This window comes from Rhincodon typus, unplaced genomic scaffold, assembly GCF_021869965.1.
Source record: "Rhincodon typus isolate 14 unplaced genomic scaffold, sRhiTyp1.1 hic_rhity00002539, whole genome shotgun sequence".
Lineage (NCBI taxonomy): Eukaryota > Metazoa > Chordata > Chondrichthyes > Orectolobiformes > Rhincodontidae > Rhincodon > Rhincodon typus.
This window is the reverse complement of record NW_025968177.1, coordinates 2,738-23,977: the sequence shown is the minus strand read 5'-3', so window position 1 is coordinate 23,977 and position 21,240 is coordinate 2,738. Positions and strand designations below refer to the sequence as shown.

Below are 21,240 nucleotides of genomic sequence, written 5' to 3'. Positions count from 1 at the left end.
GCATTAACGTTATAAGTAAAATTGATTGCAGAAGTCAAGGACTTTAAAGGATTCAAATGAAGGCCTGTTTAACATGAAAATTATGAACTAGCAGTGAGAGAATATCTGGAGCCCAAAGATAAATTTTCTTTGAAAGACTGTGTTAATTATACATCCCTGTTAAGATTGATGATAAATCTTAATTAAAAGCGCATTCTTTGAAAGATTGATCAGAGGTCTGCGTTTTGTATTTTGACTGTGGTGCTAAACCCACTATTTCAAAACTTAGTTACAGTTATAATTCATAATGACACTTGTTTCAATCACAGGTTTTCCTGGAAATGGAAACACACCAAATGGCAATGGCCATGATAGAAAAGTTCAAGAAAATCCCTCTGATGTTCCATGGCAGAGAACTGAAAGTATATTTGTCTGAAAAATACAGGAGCTTAGTATTAAGGGTAAGTGGTATGGCTAATGTTCAGTTATAATCATAAGGATTGAGGCCAGTGAGTGGTTAAAGGATGAGATTGTGGAGTACTTGGAATTGCATGGTGAAATGGGGCTGAGTCAGCACGGCTTCGTCAAGAGGAAGTAATGCTTAATAAATCTGTTAGAATGCCTTGAGGACGTAATGAGCAAGGTAGACAAAGCGGAGCCAGTGGACACGATCTGTTTGGATTTCCAGAAGGCCTTTGACAAGGAGGCTACGAAATAAGATAAGAGCCCTTGGTGTTTGCAGCAAGGTTGTGGCATAGAGAGAGGATTGGCTGACTGGCAGTGGCAGAAAGTGGGGATAAAGGAAGGGTCTAGGCCCGAAACGTCAGCTTTTCTGCTCTTCTGATGCTGCTTGGCCTGCTGTGTTCATCCAGCTCTATACCTTGTTATCTCAGATTCTCTAGCATCTGCAGTTCCTACTATCTCTGGGGATAAAGGGGTATTTTTCAAACTGCCAGCCAGTGACTGGTGGAATTCCACAGGGGTCAGTGTTGGGGCACAACTGTTCATGTTGTGAGTGAACTGAGGGCATTACTGCTAAGTATGATGACACAAAGGTGAGTGGAGGGGCAAGTAATGTTGAGGTGGGGAGGCTGCAGAAGAACTTAGACAGGTGAGGAGAGTGGGCAAAGATGTGGCAAATGGAATACAATGTGGGAAAGTGTGAGGTTATGCATTTTAGGAAAATTAGAGGCATCGACTTTTCTAAATGGGGAAAGGCTTTGAAAATGTGAAGCACAAAGTGACTTGGGAGTCCTGGTTCAGGATTCTATTAACCTTAAATTGCAGGTTCAATTGGTAGTTTGAAGGCAACTGCAATGTTTGCATTCATTTCAAGTGGGCTACAATACAAGAGCAGGGATGCACTGCTGAGGCTGCATACGGCCCTGGTCAGACCGCATTTGGAATAGATCATAAATCACGCAACACTATGTTATAATCCAGTAGGTTTATTTGAAAACACAAATTTTTGGACCGTAGCCCCTTCATCAGGTGAAGTGAGAAAGCAGCACACAGAACACACAATTTATAAGATCAGAGGGTCGCAGAACTGATGAGGATATATAAACAAATCTAAGATGCTGTTAAATCTTTAATCACTCTCTCTCTCTCGCACACATTCAAACACACACACACTCACACCCCACACACACACACACACCCTCTCTCTCTGTCTCTCTCTCACTCTCTGTCTCCCCCTCTCTGTTTTCTTTCTCTCTCTCTCTCTTTCCTTCTCCTTCTCCTTCTCTTTCTCTTTCTCTTTCTCTTTTTCTCTTTCTCCCTCTGTCTCTTTCCCCCCACCACGCACGTGCACACATATAAATCTATGGGATGAATTTGTATTTGCAGATACCATTCTATTTTGTTCAAAAAGCACCAAACTTATAGATAGTCAGTTAATGTGGCGTTTTATAAATTCCTACTTTAGAAATAAAACCAGCCTGACTCCAAACCAAAACACAGATTCTAAACAAGGCCTCACACCTAATATGCATTGTCTGACCTAAAGTGTCATCTCTTTACACTGATAAAACCTGTAGTTCTCTCAGGACTGTGTCTTGAAAGAAATTCAGGGATTTACATATACATATTAATCAATTAAAACCTTCTGACTGCCTAAAGATTTAACAGCATCCTAGGTTTGTTTAATACATCCTCATCAGTTGTGTGACCCTTTGATCTTTGTGTGCTTTCTTCTCACATCACCCTACCAAGGCACTGTACTCCAAAAGCTTGTGTTTTCAAATAAACCTGTTGAACTATAATCTGGTGTGATGTGATTTCTGATCTTGTCCACCCCAGTCCAACACCGGCACCTCTACATCACGTTTGGAATAGTGTGAGCAGTTTTGGGTCCTGTATCTAAGGAAGGATGTGCTGGCGTTGGAAGGGACCCAGAGGAAGTTTATAACAAGAATCACAGGGATGAAGAGCTTGTCCAGTGAGGAATGATTGAGGAGTCTGGGTCTGTACTCGTTGGAAATTAGAATGATGAGAGGGAATCTCGTTGAAACTTATGGAATACTGAGAAGCTTTGATAGAGCGGATGTGGGGATGATGTTTCCACTGGTAAGAGGTTCAAGGGCACAGCCTCAGTGAAGGGATGACCCTTTAGAACTGAGCTGCGGGGAGGTTAATCTGTGGAACTCATTGCCATGGAAAGCAGTGGGGATCAAGTCATTGAATGTATTCAAGACAGTGATAGGTTCTTGATTAGTAAGGGAATCAAGGGTATGGGGAGAAAGCAGGAGAATGGGGTAGAGAAACATCAGCTATGGTTGAGTGGCAGAGCAGACTGAATGGACTGGATGACCTAATTCAGCTCCTTTATCTTATGGTCTTGCGGTTGGATATGGTTGAAATATTGATATAGCGGTTGGCAAATTCAGACTGTTTTGCTGACCCACAGAAATGCTCATTTGGTTTGTGTTGCCAACTGGTGGTATCATTTGCTTCAACCAAAATATAGTGTTCCTGTGCCTGAGTAGAACGAGCATTGCTCCAGTGGGCCATGCTGCCAGGTAATTTAAGTAGCTGTATGGTGGTAGGTACATATTCAGAGCATGTACTGTATATACACATTTGCCTTCTAGTAACCTTCTGTTTAAAATTAGAATTTTCAGTTGGATTAATGTGTAATAGCAGAATAATGATGGCATATTTTGTTACACTCTTAACAAGCAAGTTATTTAAACTATCTAACAAGACAACCTCTTTACCTAAATATTGAGTTAGTACTACTACTTGTAATTTAAGAATTCTCCAAATAATTCAGGTATTAATTCAGGTTGCAATAGGGGATTGATATTTTTGTCTTTTTCAGAAACCAGGCAAAGGAGTTGATGAACTGTTAAGGAACAGAGAACGGGAAAATCGGTACGCTATCTACTCTGACGTTTAAGCCTGTTTTATTAATCTGTGTGTCCAAATTTCAACTGTAACACATTCAGAATTAGTTAAACTTGTTTGAAGGGTGACTAATGTGTAAGTGACTAATCTGCAGTTGATAAATGTCTGATCATTTGGGTATGAATTGTTTAGTAACATAAACATTTACTGTTTCAAATATCCATATCATACAAATGGGATTTTGGAGTACCAAGGTACTTGGTTGCAAAGGTATTAGCAATTAGGTAGAGACCACTTGTTCGTAAAAATGTAACAATTGACAGCATTGCTGTCTACGCCTCTGCTCCTAATTACAGAGCATTTTTAGTAGAGGCTTGCGGGATTGGTGACAACATCATAGATGGATTATGTATGTGGAAAAGAAAGAAAACAATAAAGATCGTAAATTAATGTTTCTACTCACTCACCCACATGCCTGTTCTTCTCATGCTAAGTTAATAGATTTCCTTCTAAAGGTGAAACATTACTGTCTGCTGGAATTATAGGACAACAGTTTGCATGTCATGTGATTTTCAGAGTTTCATAATTCCAAAACTTCCATAATAATGGATTAAGCAGTGATTTTGAATTCGGGGTAATTTCAGCCCTCTGGTTTTTTTTTGCTGCAGCTTTTTGACAGCAGGAAACATAGATCCTGTGGACCAATGAGTTTAATTTCATATGTAGCTATTTTGCCTATACCATATTTTTGTTTTGTGGAGAATCTGTTAGCTCGGTTGGCTGGTTTGCAATGCACGGTAACACCAACAGTGTAGGTTCAATCTCCACACTAGGATGGTGACACTCAGGTTAAAATCACCAGTTGCCTTTCTGTAATGAGAGAGTAGCCCTATGGTCTACTGGGAATATGGCAACTTTACCTTTACATGATCATTAACTGAAAACATTGATCAGTGACCTTCTCGATCTCTGCCATTATGGCAGACCTGTAGGAAATGCATAAACACCATTTCTCTGTCAGATTTCATTAGCTCATCCCTGTTGATAAATACTTTACATCTGGTCTTTCAGTGCCAGCTAAAATCACAAGCTTATAATCCACATAATCACTGATATAAACCAATATTGAAACCCAGACATTTTTTAAAAGAAATACTATTTGTGGTACCTTTTGAAATACCTCATGTTAAAAATACCTATTTTGATTACAGAAAAAGGGGTCGTTCTCATAGCCCTACTTCTAAAAGACCACGATCACCCAGCAACAAGAGAAAGGCTCAAGATAAATCCAAGAATTCTAAGGAAACAGACAATGAAAATGCACAAGTGGGCTCTCCTTCACTGGAGAACGCAAGCCCCAAACAGTTAGAAGGAGAGAATGTTGCAAAAATTAAGTCACAGGGTGGCCCTTCTCCAGACACCAAGAACTATGAAGAAGGTGGCACGGAAGAATTACTGTTGACATATGATGAATTAGTGAAGGACAAATCTGCAACTGGTGACAGAGAGGATGTTTTGGAAGTGGAATTGGAACCGGATATAGAAGTTGGGCATTTCACTGAAAGTGAAATGAAAGATGAGTCTGATGCAGAACTAAGCTGTCGAGATGCAGCACACTCAGAGAAGGTAGGCATTAAAAGTTCCCAAATTTGCAACTTCATTCAAATATTCTAACAATTAAAATGTGTTAAAATGCATTATTTGGATTCCAGAAAGACAGGTTTAGGTAGTTTTGTTTCTCCCTACCAGTATTCATAATCTTTTACTTAGCTGGTATCAGTGCTTTGGAATTCTTGCATTTCAATCACTTTTCATTGTAGTTTCAAGCCAGTGTGTATTTTCAGTATAGTGAGTGTAATGTGTTAGTAATGGGTAGGTATGTATGCTGTGCAACTGTCATTATAGTACACAGCATGAAATAGAAGGTGTTTTTAAATACAGGAGTATCTGTCTTTTTTTCATAGAAGTGCAACTTTATCCTTTGCAGCTGGAAAGTCTTGAGATTAGCAGCAAGAGAGCCTGGGATAATTTACTGCTCCTAAGCTCCAGCACGGCAGCACTAAATTATGCTTTGAAGCACGCACAATGTTTTCCATGCAGCCTTCACATACATCTTGAGTATCGCTATCCTCTCCTCTGGGGAGTGGAATATAAAGTAATTGTTTTCTTTTATTCACTCATGGGACATGGGTGTTGCTGGCTGGGCCAGCATTTGTTGCCCATCTCTAGTTGACCGTGAGAAGGTGATGGTGAGCTGCTGCCTTGAACTGCTGCATCCATGTGCTGTAGGTTTATCCACAATGTGCTTAGGGAGGAAATTGCAGGATTTTGACACAGTGATATATTTCCAAGTCAGGATGGCAAGTGGCTTAGAGGGGAACTTGCAGGTGGTGGTGTTCCCATGTCTCTGCTACCCTTGTCCTTCAAGCTGGAGGCAGTTGTGGCTTAGATGTGCTGTCTATGGATCTTTGGCAAATGCCTCCACTGAATCTTGTAGATTGTACGTACTGCTGCTACTGAGTGCCGATGGTGGAGTGACTGAATGTTTATAGATGCGTTGCCAATCAAGTGGGCTGCTTTGTCCTGGATGGTGTCAAGCTTCTTGTGTTTTTGGAGCTGCATTCATCCAGGCAATCCTGAAAAATGCCTTGTGGATTGTGGACAGGCTTTAGTGGGGGAATAAGGTGAGTTACTGCGGTATTCCTAGTTTTTGACCTGCTGTGTGGCCACTCTACTTATACGGTGAGACCAGTTCATCCTGGTAACCCCCAGGATTTTGATTGTAGGAAATTGTGATGATAACACAATTGAATGTCAAGTAGCAGTGGTTATAATGTCTCTTATTTGAGACTGTCATTACCTGGCATTTATATGACCCGAGTGTTACTTGTAGAAAACTGATACTCGATGTAAGTGCAGTCATTGCAGCATAATTGGAAATCTTATCTACCCAATAGGTTTCTTTCACCTTTTTTCTTGGATGTTGCTGTTGATGAGACAGTGGTCAGTTGCTCTGTAACTTCCATACTATTGTGGCGCAATCCTTCAGTATAGGGCACCTTCCATTTCCAAGAGGCTATCATTCTCTATTTCCTGAAATGTAACATCTCTAGATGGGGCAGGTTTCATTTCCTGTATATGTATGTTGCTTCCAAGATTTTTTTTCTGTCAATGCTGAAGAACTATGCATCGCCAGCCTTCTGAGAGTTCCTTCCTTTCAGCACGTATTTTAGGAGTCCTGATGAATTTTTACAGTGAATTGACTATGTATTATATGATATGGTGTGCAGCTTTCAAGACACAAAATCCAGAGCTAGTGGACTGAGAATATATTATCCACCTGTTCATGTTGGACCACTGCAACATAGTTCTTTATCATCAACTACATGGGCGGCATGGTGGCTCTGTGGTTAGCACTGCTGCCTCACAGTGCCAGGGACGCGGGTTCGATTCCACCCTTGGGCGACTGTCTGTGTGGAGTTTGCACGTTCTCCCCGTGTCTGCGTGGATTTCCTCCGGGTGCTCTGGTTTCCTCCCACAGTCCAAAAATGTGCAAGTTAGGTGGATTGGCCATACTTAATTGCCCATAGTGTTCAGGGATGTGTAGATTATGTGGGTTACAGGGGAATGGGTCTGGGTGGGATGCCCTGAGGGTCGGTGTGGACTTGTTGGGCCAAAGGGCCTGTTTCCACACTGTCGGGATTCTACATCTTGTTGAAACAGGCAAATTCAACTAAATAGGAGACAGCCATTTGCTGGTCATTTCTCAACGCATTAGGGTCAACCTTCCTGGCTTAAGACTAAACAAAGGTTGTCACTTTACTGTCAATCAGCATTAATGGATACATTCTTCATGACACTGCCTCTACCAATTAGAACCCCCTCGCCAACCAGTCAGTACTCATAAGTATGTATGTTGGTTTTCTGCTTGATTTGGTATTCTTGCAGACTGTCTTGGTGAGTGCAAGACAAAAAGCTTTGACAAGATGTCTTTTCTCAACAATACTAAAAGAATGTTTGTACATCTGGATCAGTTGAGCCGCAATGTTTTGTAGAGCTAAACAAAAAACGTGCGGGCCTCCAAGTTTCTACTTGAGAGTTGATGTAAAATTCTTTCTTTTGGCCATTAATCTAGTGCTGATTGGGCTTTGTAGTTTGAGTTGTGAGCATAAGTTGCTGACTTGTCCTTCGACCATTTTATTGATTCTTGATGTTTACTTTAGCATTGTTTAGAAGAAGCTCCAGTTTTGACCCGAATGTATGTCACTGCCAAGTTTGAATGACCTTTTATATGGTCTTCACCCTCTGCAGAAACATCCCTCTTTTGCCTCCCTCTTTTTTTAAAGTTCTTGCCTCACTTTATCAATTTGATTTTTACTAATTTGCTCCCTTTCAGGGTGGCTGAAATTTACATCCAAAATAAAATGATATGCAATAAGAGTTTGCAGACTTTTGTATTTGCACATCAAACTCAAAAAGGCTAGCGCCCCATTCTTTTGTTACCTTAGCCAAAAGCAATATTGGATCAGCCGAGAGATCTTACAATAGATATTGTATATATTGTGAAGCTGTTCAGTCTTTTTGTGAATGGATGGCATTTTTTTGTTTTTTTTTCTGTTTAGCGATCAGAAGGCATTCGGTGTCCAGAGTACATGGATGAGTTTTTTGCCCTTGATGAGATTGATGATCCAAATGGTCAGAAAATCAAATCTGCTCAAACAGACAAACTGCTTACTGATGACATCAAAGATGAACAAGATGCTGAAAACGAAAGTTATCTAAGAAATAATATGAATGAAAACACTGACATGGATGTAAAAACAGGTGAAGAAGTGAAGGGAAACATTTCCACATTATGTGGAGAACCATCAAGTGAGCAAATCCAGGCTCTCTCTCCTCTTCCAGATGAATACAAACTTGGGCCATATAAACCCAACAATCCTGTAGGTAAGGTTATTTTTGTTTTTTAAATAGTTCATGGGATGTCACTGTTAAGACCAGAATTTATTGGTCATCCTTACAATCCTTAAATGTGGTGAGCCGCCTTATTGAATGCAATTGATTGGTTAGCTAGGCTATTTCAGAAGGCAGTTTAAGAACATTGTTGAGTGTTCTGAAGTTATCTATTGTCCATGCCATTTAGGGTCAGCAGACTTCCTTCCCTAAATGAAGTTAATTGAATTATTGTACTAGATTTTTTTTTTGAAAGGCAATCTGATAGTCATGTATGGTGGTCATTACTGATAACTAGCTGTTTATTCCAGATTTTTAAATTGAATTAACTGACTTTAAATATTCCGTATTGAGATTTGGGCTCTTTTCGAAGTCACTAGTCCACGACCTTAGCGTTAAATAATCCTTTAATATTTTCTTTCTCTCCAGGCAGCTAGATTCGTCAGTTGCCTTTCAGCAGAAAACCGAGGAGCTTAGGAGTTAATACCATCCCTAAGATCTAACTTTTCATGGAGAAATTGCTCAATATTATATGGTCACACTTCCAAGTAGGATCAGTAATAACTAATAATCCCTGAATGATATCCCTTTCCTAGCCCCAGTTCCCTTAAGGGCTAGTTGTAACAGGTCCTCTCCCTGGCAGAGATTAACTAATTCAGCACTGACTGATAATCAAACCTGGAGCCTGTTTTGTACGGTGGAGAACTGCAGCAGCTTCAAATGTTGGTAACATGAAGCCAAGCAAAATGCTACTCTCCAAATGCATTTTATTACACCTGGGTTATGATTGACTTCAAGTCCCCAAATTACAACAACCAGAATTGATTAGTCTGCGTCCCAAATATATCCAAAGATTGTTTCAGGCAGTTTAAAAGGGAAGCGCTGTTGTTTGATCTTGATTTCTTTAGAATTGTTTTGGATAGATTTTCTTTGCCTTTGTGCCAGCTGATGTCTTGACAATCCGGATACCTTAGTGTGTTACGTTAATGAAAATTCTGAGGACAATCCATATTGGCTTATTAGGGAAGTTAAGGATAGTATCAGGTGAAAAGAGGAAACTTATAATGGTGCCAAGAATGGTGGTATTCCTGAGCATTGGCAGGTGATTTAGAAACTATCAAAAGGCAGTTTAAAGAATTGATACACAAGGGAGAAAGGTTGAGAATAAACTAACAATATAAAAACAATGCAACAACTTCTGTAAGTATATTAAAACAAATGTCACTAAAGATAAAGTTGGTCAGAAACAGGAAAAGTTTTCATGGGGGATGAGGAAATAGAAAGAAGTTGAGCATAGAGTATAGAGTTGGGCTACTTCTGAGCATCACAGACCAGAACTTGGAAAAGGTGGCCCAGAGGGTCAGATTTTCTCCGCAGTGTGATGGGTCTCCCTTGGAAATGATCTGGAATAAGTGCAGAGACAAGCTGAGCCGAAGTCTGCCTTGTGCATTGCCACTGTGTTGAAGTTTATTTCATTTTAAAATAGTTTTAGATCTCATCCCTCAATCATCCTACCCAATAGCCCTTCCTTCCTAGCCCTCACCTTCCAAACACACCATGTCCCAACCATGTCACCTCACACTAACCTCTGCCAATCTCGTCCCAACTAATGCTATTGACTCTGCCCTTAAACCAACTCCCCCATATCTACTATGGTCAAACTTCAGTGCCTTTGCAGAGATGAGGCCGTTTTTATTGCAAGGAGAATGGAATATAAAAGTAAAAAGTTTTGCTGCAGTTCTACAGGATGTCAGTAAGGCTGTATCTGGAGTACTGCGTACAGTTTTGGCCTCCTTATTTAAGAAATAATGTAACTGTGGTAAAAGCAGTTTGACTGAAAACCTGGGATGGCTGGATTCTCATTTGTAAAAAAAAAGAATTAGTACAATACAATTCTTCACCTGCCTAACATCTTATAGAAATAAACATTTAATTGAAGTATACAATCCTCATAAGAACAGGGATTGGAATGAATTTATAATCTAACTTTAAAGAGTCTGTAACCACTTGGAGCTGTCAATCAAACTGAAATGGCAGGAATAGCACTGTGATAAAGGATGGTTGTGAAATAAGTCATGTATCAGAATTCCTGTGATAGGGTCCCTCAAGTTATGTCAACAGACAGCGGGAAATAATAAGCAATGTTCTGCTTTAATACTTCAGATTGGCAGGATTTTAAAAGGTCTTGACAGCCCCTTTTGACAGGTCCTCTTGCTATTTAATTTTGTTGACTTTAACTTCCATGCATTTGCATTGACGGTCAATGTGTTTGTGCAATTTAAAACACTTCATACCTACTTTGACCATTTCAAAGGGCATCTGACCTCCCCCAAAGGGAGATCTTACCTCTCCAAAATGATACCCTGGTTATCTAAATAATTATGCAAAGTGTAGACCAGCTCTTAGATGGTGTGCTGTGCACACTTAACACTTCACACTCCTGAGTGATCAAAATCACATTATTTAAATCATTAGCTGTTTCCATAACTAGCTGATTTTGTGAACTCTGCATGCATGAATCTCATCTTGACCCCTTTCCACTCACATGAACATGGCAAGTGCTATGTTTGAGGGTGGGACTTACAATTTTTTAGACTTAACCGTTTTCTCCACAACAAAGAAGCTTTCCTGTAAAAATGTAGTCCTTTATGCCTGTCTTCACAGTACACACGTTGTACGTGCATACCACAAATTGAGAGTAACCAGACACCGATAAGAGTAACTACAGGAACTGACATTTGACAGATCCCCAAACTGATAGCTTACATTTTAACATTCTAAAAGAAGTAGATGCAGAGATAGTACATCAGTGATGAGAAATTTCTTCAGATTACTGACATGGTGATTTGGAATGCTCCCATTTTAAATATGTGATCCAGTCCTGTGAGCTAGTCCAAGGTGTGGGGTTCCAAAAATAATGGTAGCTGTTTATAGTCTGAGAGAGCAGGAACTGACTGCAGAACTGTAATTGAAGCAATGGGAGTTTGAGCATGGGAAAATCTCGGAGTAGCTGCTCCTTCAGTCTAAATTTTGTCTTTCTGGTGCAGTTGCTCTAGCTCCTCCAATCACAGGTTCTCATCCTCCTGTTCTTGCAGCTCCTCCAGTGACATGATCTGTGATTGGAGGAATGTTGATGACCATTGAATCATTTTGCAAAGTATCTGATCTTTCCTTTGATTGCATCCTAGTGGGCGTTCTTAGAAAAACAGTAGAGATTGTGGCTGCCAATATACAACAATATGTTTGACAGTCTTAAGATTCTGTAGCAATAAAAGTGGTAGCGTAGAAAATTGTAACTTGGCAAGTTTTAAATAGAAAACCCGGGTTTATGCACAGAGATGTTGGCTAGATGGTTTCATGGTAACTTTAGAAAGAAGCATTAGGGTAAAGTCCGAATCTCTAGAGCAAAAATGGGTTCATAGAAATGTTATTGACAAAATACTGTCTAGATAATAATATTTGCCTTTAAATTAATTGTTCAAGATTCTGTACCAGTAGACCCCAATGTCTGTGTCTTGAATGGTACCAGCGCTCATCAGAACCCAGACTCCTTGAGGGTAGTGCTACTGAGTAGAAATGCTAGATTTAAGAGAAAAAAGCATTTTGCTCCGTTGTTGTGGTTGATTTCTGTGCTTAAGTTGCAGACCAATGTATCTGGGACTCAGTGCAGTTTATTTGAAATAGATTCTTAATCGAATAGATTAAGTAACTGATATTAAGAAATCTACCCTAATATTTAGGTTGTTCTGCAGTGTATTCAAAAGGGTCGACTTGTCCCATCTAAGAACTGAAGCAGGACTTGTATGGGCAGTCCAGTCTTTTAAGCAATTTCTTCATTGTTAAATTGCTACCAACCATTGAATAACCAGCAAAGAGCTTGATAAAAGCCCTGTATTAATGGTAGTGCATCCTAGTGTCAGGTATCAAAGTGGGTACTATTAGTAATTTTTTAAACTGCAACACCTCATCACCTTTATAACAATATCTGTATTTCTTATAAGTTGAGGGACATTGGTCCCAATGACGCTACATATTTGAAGTAGTATGGAGACTTCTGAAAGGTAGTGTACATAGTATATAATGTTCAAACTACGTTATCCTTGAACACTTCCTTCAATGATATGGTTAGTGTCTGTCGTGTTTACTTTGGTTCTATTCTACTTGCACCAGAAGGATCATTTAGACTATAATACTCTCTGCCTTCTTTCAGGTTTAGATTATGTGGTTCCAAAAGCTGGCTACTATTGCAAACTTTGCCGTCTCTTCTACACAAGTGAGGAGACAGCAAAGCAGACTCACTGTGGCACCATTGAGCATTATGAGAGACTTAAGGTAAGCCTGATTGTTCAGGGAAGCAGGTTTTTCTTTCTTTCCATATACATGTCCATTTTTTGAAGAAGTTTGTAAGTTGTATAATATAACCTAGGTGACATCTGTGAGGTAGCACAAGGGTGGAACTATGTATTTTCAGCGGAGGAAATTCAGTGCATTTAATTCACGTTAAAATTAAAATACCTCAGACCATCTCTGTGGTCCTGCTAGTTGGAGGATTAGCTTGAAGAATGAAAAACCATTACTTTGCTGACTTGTTGCCTTTAGCATTTTTGGTGAGATGGGGTTTTAGAAGCTATTTTTTTTCTACTTGGGGATTGTTAAAATTACACCCAACAATAGTGAATCCAAACTTAATTGAGCTGGTTTATATTCTGTATGAATGTGGAAGAATGTGTCGTCTTTTATCATATTCTTATCAAGCAATTAAATTATGCCAAATTCTGTGTACAGTATGTCTGATCTTGTTGCAATAGGGCATGGGCCATTATTTATACTTGAAATTCCATGTTTAGTTTTGAAAATGTTTCCTGAAAATTTGTTTGAAGTGCGAGATGTTAACTGTTCAGTAAGGGCAACAGGCTGTCTGGAGGCTTGATGAGCAAAACAGGACAATTATACATATTTTCTTTAATCTTTGAGATTAAGAAGGCATTGAAGAAATACAGAAGAAGGACTGACAAAGTGAGTTAGAGCTGGTAAATTCAATGTCAACGTAGGTGCATCAAGTGAGGGAAGCACTGATGCAAGAGAGACATATAAAAAAAAGACAATTTTTTAAAGAAATTTTGAGAACTAGATACTTTAAATCTCCTAAAACAATTTGCAATCTTATTTTTTGTGGAAATGAGGTTCATTAGCAACAATACATAATTATCCCACCATTAAAAGGGTTTTTGTGCTGTTAACTACTAGACTTGTATTTCTGTGGCAAGTTTACTGGACAATGAACATAAAAATGCAAAACTCAATGAAAAACACGATGCTGTTTTGGTGAAGCTTAAAGTAGGGGAATACCAATTGGCTATAAACCTATGGCAGTTCACACTTTATGAATATCTCATCCTCAATCCCACTTTCTGGCCAATTTATGCATTAATGTGGGGATACTTTATTTATAAACCTCTTTCATCGAAACCTGGTCCGTTCAATCACATTATGACTACAGTGATTTTGTGTAGCAGATATGATGCCACCCTCAATTTATTGTGCTGTAGACCAGGATTCATGTATGGCTGTATAAATTTCATAGTTATTTTTACAGTGAAACCTAGCATGAATACTTGTAATAAAAACAGAACTTCTTCATTCGCTGTTAATCACTCACCCTACTTGTCAAGCAGGTAAGGTGAGGGTTTTCTATATCTTTGACAGTGTTAGTTAACTCAATCTTTCTGCTATACTTTCAAAGAAAACACTGGCCAAGCAAGCTATGGAATACTGGAGAGAAAAGCAACAGCAATTCGTTCTGGAGTGACCGAACATAAGAACTGAGCAAAACATTGAGAAGCATAATTCCAGTATTACCCAAAACATTGAACACAATCTGACAACCCAGATGGATATGAGCTTTTTGCAATTTTTAAACTAGAAAGATTTATATGAGTATCGTGCTGTAATGTTGAAAAACTTAGGGCTGTAAGAAAGTTTGAATTTTGAAACATTGATGATAGATTATAACTTTAATGTTCATGTTTCTTTTTGGTTTTGAAGCTTCATTAAGTGGAACTCCCAACTGCAGTAATCACTTTCTTCCAGCAGTGAAACACAGGCCTGTGCTTCAATCCAATTATTTTACAGTGTTGATCTCAAACTCATTATCATCTTCTCACAGTAAATTGCTTCTCAACACTTAACTATGTTGATTATTTTTCATGCAACAGTGATAATGTTTTCAGTGCTAGCAGTATGAAGCTTCAAAACATTTTTTTAAAAGTTTGATTTGTTAACACCTGTTTAAAATAAAAGCCCAAAACGTTGAACTTCTAACATACAGTATTTGTCTCTGGTTAAATATCTGTGATTGGCTTGTGGAGACATGAAGCTTTTAATCATTCATTGCTAGTTATGTTTTGTTGAGCTAATATAAATGTTGACAATGTAACTGGCCGTAACTGGAAAAAGTAAAATGCTCTTTAGAAAGAAATCCATTACGAGAATGAATGAAAGATTAAATGGGAATTAATCTCATCCATCATTGTTCCTTCACTGGTTTAAGTTAGAATACTGAGTTGTCAGTTGTGTTTTCAATTGTAAAACCATAAGTAGAGAGTTTGTGATCTGGGTTGTGATATATTGGACCAACACTGATATCCATCCATCTCAACCCAAACTAAGCAAATATTTTGAGTTTTTTTTTCTTTAACATACATATAAACATTGGAAAAATATAACATATTCTGTTTTTGTTTTAAAGTAGTTGTTTCTTCATTCATTGTGAATTTCCATCTTCAAGTAGGAATTATTGTCGCCTGCAGTATAAACCAGCTATAAGAAATGTCATTGTCTGGGCAATTTACATGTGCTAAGTGCAACATACTTGGGATTGTTTTGGCTCTTCCCCTCCTTTTGGATTAGCAGTAATTCATGTTTTTTGTGAATGTTACTTTTTTCAGAGAATAAGGTTATGTACTGTAAGTACTCTGCCATTTTTACTTTTGTAAGCATGCTAAAGAACCATTTTTCAACACTTAGTGTGATGTTTGGTAAACAAGCAATTATAATTTATAACAAATCTCAATCTGCAATGAAGAGTGTTTTCCAAATATCATACCTGGTTGTATGAATTTTGTTCATAGCAGAGCATATTTAGCTCATTTTATTGACTACTGTCATATTCAATTTTCTTTAGGACCAAGTGATCAGTTAATGTAACAGCCGGTTTTTAAGGCACATAACCATAATTGTCAGAGATTTGGTCAATGATTGAATAGTGGAATAGGTATTTTTAAGATCTCTCTAATGTATCAATTTTAAAGTGTACATGAGATGCTGCATTTTCCGTTAACTTGTCTAGTCCTCAAGTAATATGTGGCAACCTCTTCAAATTTGGATGAATCAAAATTCTAAATCTGGAATGCAATAAAAAAGTGTATTTTGGAAGTCCCCATTAATGTGTTTTCTAGACTGAAGTAGATTATTTCAGGACACTATCCATGCTGTGGTATGGGCACTCCATTTGGCTTCTTGGGATCTTTGTACTTTAGTTCAATCATTTAGGTTGCAGCAAGATATCTGGCATGCATGGTGAAATCAGGGTCTCCATACAACGTGACTACCTTAGAGCGTTTAGAGCTAGGAAACGTGATGGTTGAAATTTGTTGTGACCCGTCAGTGAGAACAAAGAGAGCAGGGGCCTGTTACAGGGAAGCACAGCTGTTGTAGTTCGGTCAGAGCTCTACAGGGGCCATTTCTGCCCCAGAGCTCATGACCCCAAAATTTCAGCTCAAGACCTCAGTTGGAGTCCCAAACCCCCACTTTGGGAAACCCTAATTTAGAAATCACCTGCATGAAAATCCCCAGAGTGGGATGGAAAAGTGAGGGGTATTTTGCTAAATTTATTTCACTGACTTGTATGCTGCGTTGTGTAAGAACTTGCCAAATGGATAATAAAGGGGCATGAACTACATTGGTTAATTCAGATGTCATGTTACCCAAAGCCTTGTGCAATTGTAGCTCATTTTTAGATATTCATGTTACTGATGTCATGCATGTCATTGTGTAAATTCTTGCGTATTGTCATAAAGATATTCAAGATATTTTTGCCATCAATAAAAAAATTGTAAATCCCAAAGGAACCAAAGTAACTTGAAATAATAGTTTGACACCATTGGACTAATTAAGCCTCAAACATTTTTGTCAGTTGCACATTTTCTAAGTACCGCATTGTGCAGTATTTAGAAAGTGTAGGAATTCACATTGTTTGAAAAAAGCTTAAACTGTCTATACGGAACATACAGTGGCATTCTGAAAGTCTTATAGCTCAGAATTGCCACAAAAACTGATTTTTCATCTTGACAAGGTGTCAAAAGATCAGATTTGAGAACATTATCACTGTCCCAAATTTTCTATAAAGTGACTCGTTTTCAGTTTGACACAGTCAAAACCAGATTCTAATCTTCATTTGCAGTTGAACTCAAATACTTGCTTTTGCATTTCTAAGAGCAAGCATGCTTGTTTATTAGATCTAAGAGTGTATTTAGTAAACTTCTGAGAGATGGTGTTGGTATTTAAAGTATACAGACATACTAAATCATTGCCGATTAGAACTGTGATGTACTCTTGCTTCTTGTTTAAATCTGTGGTCTTTGGTACAGACATTGTTTTGTATTCAAACTGTTGAAATTTTTTTTTGATTTTGATCTGTAATGAACCAGATGTTGTACAAAGAAGCCTTGGTAGATCACTTGCCTTCCAAATAGATGGCCAGAATTGATTGCTAGATTACCCTATCAGGAGAATCTGTCTGGCCTAGTAGATAAGTGTTCCCAATTCTTGGGCAGCATGTGAAAGCAAGATGTACCCTCTTAGAAGTGATCTGTGATTCCCAAGTGATGTATGACATTTCTGAGAACAGCTAAACATGGGATACTGCAATAAGCAGTAAATTGGTGAGTAACTTAGTGATTTGAAAACTGGTAGTTAATGAAGTGGGCCGGCTTCCTTTTATTTCATGTTTGATTGCAGTGTTGTTAAAAATGGTTTGCTTTTAAACTCTTTCTTCAACTTTAATGTGTCCAGGATCAGTTGGAAAACCAGCTTTAAATGATAAAATGTGAAATTGTTGATTTATTTTGTTTGTTTAAAATTGTGCTGTTGAGAAGGTTGGCTGGAATGGAGAGCCTGTTATGCCTGAACACTACACAATAAAACTTTTATATTGTTATTGGTGCAAGTTGGTGTTAGGAGAATCAACTTTTTTTTTGCCTAGAAAGTATAAGGGTGATAAAGCTTGAAGTGCTGAGAAAGATAAAAGCAAGAATTTGGGAGGAGTGTTTGATTAGTTTATGTAAAAACAAGATCACAAAAGCAAAACACAACAGACTTATGGTCTATCCCTCGTGACTCAGTTTGCTACTGTTTTCTCTCCACTGAAAAACAGTGTAAATTCAAATCCCACTGCAGAATTTAAACAAGTAATCTAGGCTGTCACTTCAGTCTAGTGTTGGGGTATGTTACATTGTTGAGAGAATTGATAGCTGTATCGGTGGCATTCTGCTAAAGGGCATAGTGTTTTGCTGGAATCCCTGTCAAGATTTAATTCCTTAACCAGTCTTGTCAAAAACAGACTATCTGACTATTGTACCATCAGACACAGCCCCAGTTTGTGCACTTTGGGTGGGTTAGGGTAGCTGGTAAATGCTAATACTGCAAATGAGAGATTAGGTATAAATTGTGCTGATTTTTTAACATGCAGTTAAAGTTCAAGTTTCCACTCAAACTACTTTGAAATATCAAGAAAGTAAAAGAATCAATGCATTTGGACAGCATAACAGAATATAACTTGTCCTTGCATTTAAAAAAAAATGTATTGATGTGTTTCAGAATGGTAACCTGCAGTTTTATTAATACAGCTGAAAATTGGATTATCACAAAAATATCAATTTTTAATTTATCTAGTCCACTACCTGAGAGTTGTTTTATTTTAATTACTGCCAATGAAGAGTTTTCTTGGCTCTTTCAGTGTAATTTTTTTCTCGAACAGTGTTAAAAATCCAAGAAACTTGATTAATGCTTGTTGCAGAATTTTAAGCACCCGTTACAATGATTTGCACAAATATCAGATATGCCAGCTCTTGGAAACCCTAGACTTGTATACGAGTAGAGTCATCTGGCCTGGGCATAATTTGAGAGTACATTACTGGTGTTTGGGAGATAGATATGCTTTAATCATTAGGACGTTGTGTCTCGATGGAGGGAGTTTTTGAGACAGAATTTGCAGAGTGAGGGGAAATTCCCTTCCCAAAACTGGTTGATACTGAAAGCTCAGATGTGGTCATTGTCACATGATGAAATCCACATAAGAAATAGGAGCGGGCGTAGAACATACAATACCTTCAACCTACTCCACCAGTCAGTAAAATCGGGCTAAACTATTCCATCAGTTCTAGTTTCTCTAATTCAATAGTCTTTGATCCTTTCCTACCCAAAATCATCCATTCTCAGCTTTGAATATCTTCATTGACTTAGCATCCACAGTGCTTTGGAATTCCAAAGATTCATAATACCAACATTTATTGGTCTCAACATGTTTCCATCCATCCTATTAAGTTTGATAACTTCATGCTTCCCACATTATGGTCCATTCGCAAAGGTAAGTTAATACTGATGTACCTCTGTTTGAAAAGCAATGACAAACATAAACCCTGAGAGACTTGCCACCTGAGCTGAGCATCCAAGAGTGTATCAGGTGGGTGAAATGAAACATTGCTTTTCAAATTTTGCTTTGCTTATTTAATTTATATTGTGTTCTAAGCAGTTGACTTTTTTATTAAAAATCAGTCATTTTTAACTTCCACAATTCTATATTAGTGCATCTCAACATCTGTTTAATTCACTCTTCTGCAACAGTTCATTTTTGGTCAGTTCTTGTTTTAATACTCCTTCACCAGTCGCCAAATGTCAGTCTTGGATTAGCAGCAGGATTCTTGCCTCTCAATAAGAAGAGCATGGGTTCAAGTCCAATTCCAAACTTTATGCATCTCTTGACAGTTCAGCGCTGCACTTCTGCAGTTGTTGACTCAGATTCTTCCAACACAGCAGGAGGCCATTCAAGTCATCCTGTCTGTGCTGGCCAACAAACATCTGACCACAATAATCCCATTTTCCACCTCTTGACCCTTATCCCTGGAGGCTATGGCAATGCAAGTGAATAAACACTGCTAAAAATGTTACGAGATATTATGATTCAACCACTCTTTTAGGCAATGAATTCCAGAGCTGGGTGTTTTCTAAAAAAAACTTCTCCACTTCCTATTATCCTCTGCCTTGAACCTTAAATCTATAACCCTGGCTAATGAACCTTCTATTAATGGGAAAAAGTGCCTTTCTATCATCCAAGCTATGCATTTCATAATGTTATACACCTTTATCAGGTCCCTTCTCAACCATTAATGCTTCCAAGGATAACAACCCCAGCCTACCAAATTTCATCCTAGCTTTTAGACCCTTCAGCCCAGGCAGCATCCTGGCAAATCTTTGCATCCTTCATACTGCAATCACATCCTTCCTATGATGTGTTGACTAGAACTACACACACTGTTTTGGTTGTGGCCTAACCAGTGTTTTATATAGATCTGGCATAACATCCTTGCTTTGTATTATGCCTCGGCTAATAAAGGCAAGTATCTTAAATGCCTTCTTAACCACCTTAAATACCTGTCCTGCTACCTTCGAGGATCAGTTGATATATACAGCATGGTCCTTGCAATCTTCAGTACTTTCCATTCATTGTACAATCCCTTTGCCTTGGTAGCCCTCCCCAGCTGCATAACCTCAGTTTTCAGGGTTGAATTCCTTTTGCCACTTCTCTGACCAGGTAGTTGATTTCCTCACTATTTATCGCCTTACCATTATTCATGTCATCCACAAAGAGCTTAAATCATACCTGCTGTATTTGAATCCAATTTGTTAATTTACACCATAAACAGCAAAACACACAGGACTAAGCCCTGAAGAATCCATGCTGGAAACAGACTTCGAGTCACATACACATCTGTCCACTGTCACCGTCTTCCCTCCTGCCTCCCTGCCAGTTTTGGAACCAACATGATTTTGCTTTGGATCCCTTGAGCTCTTACTTTATTGACCAATCTGCCATGAAATGACTTAAGTCCATGTAAACCACATCAAATGGATCAATACTCCCTGGTTACATCAAAAGATTTGATCAGACTTATCAGGCACTACCTTCCCTTAAAAATCCATGCTGATTATCTAAACAACGTTTCTCCAAGTTAAAATATGCTCTGTCCTTTAAACTTTCTGATGACTTCCTCCACACTGTGTGGGGATTCTGTGATGCACCACTGTGGTTAGACTGACTGGCTTGTAACTTTCTGGTCTATCCCTTCCTCACTTTTTCAAGAACGTGTGGACATCATCTTCCAGTCTCTGGCACCTTAGCATGTGAAAGTTACTGTCAGGTCCCCTGATATTTTATCCCTTTCTTCCTTCAACTGCATGGAATACATTTCCTCTGGACCTATGGATTTATCTACTTTTAAAGCTGTTAAACCTGCTAGCACCTCTGTTAATTTCTTCTGATATTTTGCACTCCTCCACCTTCATGTCTATACCTATGTCATCCTTTTCCTTGTGCCTTACTCCTTCCCTAGCTAGTTTCTATATATGTACATATGTGGGTTTTCCTTAATTCTTTATGCGGACGCTTTCTCGATACATTTTTAAGCATTTTTCTTTCCTACTTTCCTTTTTGAATTCCTTTGCTCTTTTTATACTCCTGTAGTCTTTGCAGGATGAGCCCTCATTATCTCCCATAAGTTTTTTTTTTATTTTTCATCCTAATTTTGATGTCCCTTATCATCCAGTCTTGGACCCTTTTCTTTTTTACAGGAACATATTTGCCCTGTACTCTGGCTTCTCGCACAGTTTTTATCTGCAGGTAGC

At 38.5% G+C, this 21,240-nt stretch overlaps 1 protein-coding gene across 1 annotated transcript; it reads left to right on the top strand.

The window, feature by feature from the left end:
- Positions 1-307: 307 nt before the first annotated feature.
- On the top strand, positions 308-17,506 carry LOC125481540 (matrin-3-like). Its single transcript, XM_048593237.1, has 6 exons — positions 308-440; positions 3,302-3,354; positions 4,539-4,953; positions 7,950-8,274; positions 12,491-12,612; positions 14,024-17,506. Exons 1-6 carry the CDS (start codon positions 321-323, stop codon positions 14,087-14,089), a joined length of 1,101 nt encoding a protein of 366 aa, XP_048449194.1. The 5' UTR covers positions 308-320; the 3' UTR covers positions 14,090-17,506.
- The last annotated feature ends 3,734 nt before the right edge of the window (positions 17,507-21,240 follow it).

Excerpts from the sequence above, each read along its gene's own strand:
- LOC125481540 (XM_048593237.1), top strand. The coding sequence starts at position 321 with ATGGAAACACACCAAATGGCAATGGCCATGATAGAAAAGTTCAAGAAA. Across the intron at positions 3,355-4,538 it reads AACAGAGAACGGGAAAATCG|AAAAAGGGGTCGTTCTCATA; the intron begins GTACGCTATCTA and ends TTTTGATTACAG. Across the intron at positions 8,275-12,490 it reads TAAACCCAACAATCCTGTAG|GTTTAGATTATGTGGTTCCA; the intron begins GTAAGGTTATTT and ends GCCTTCTTTCAG.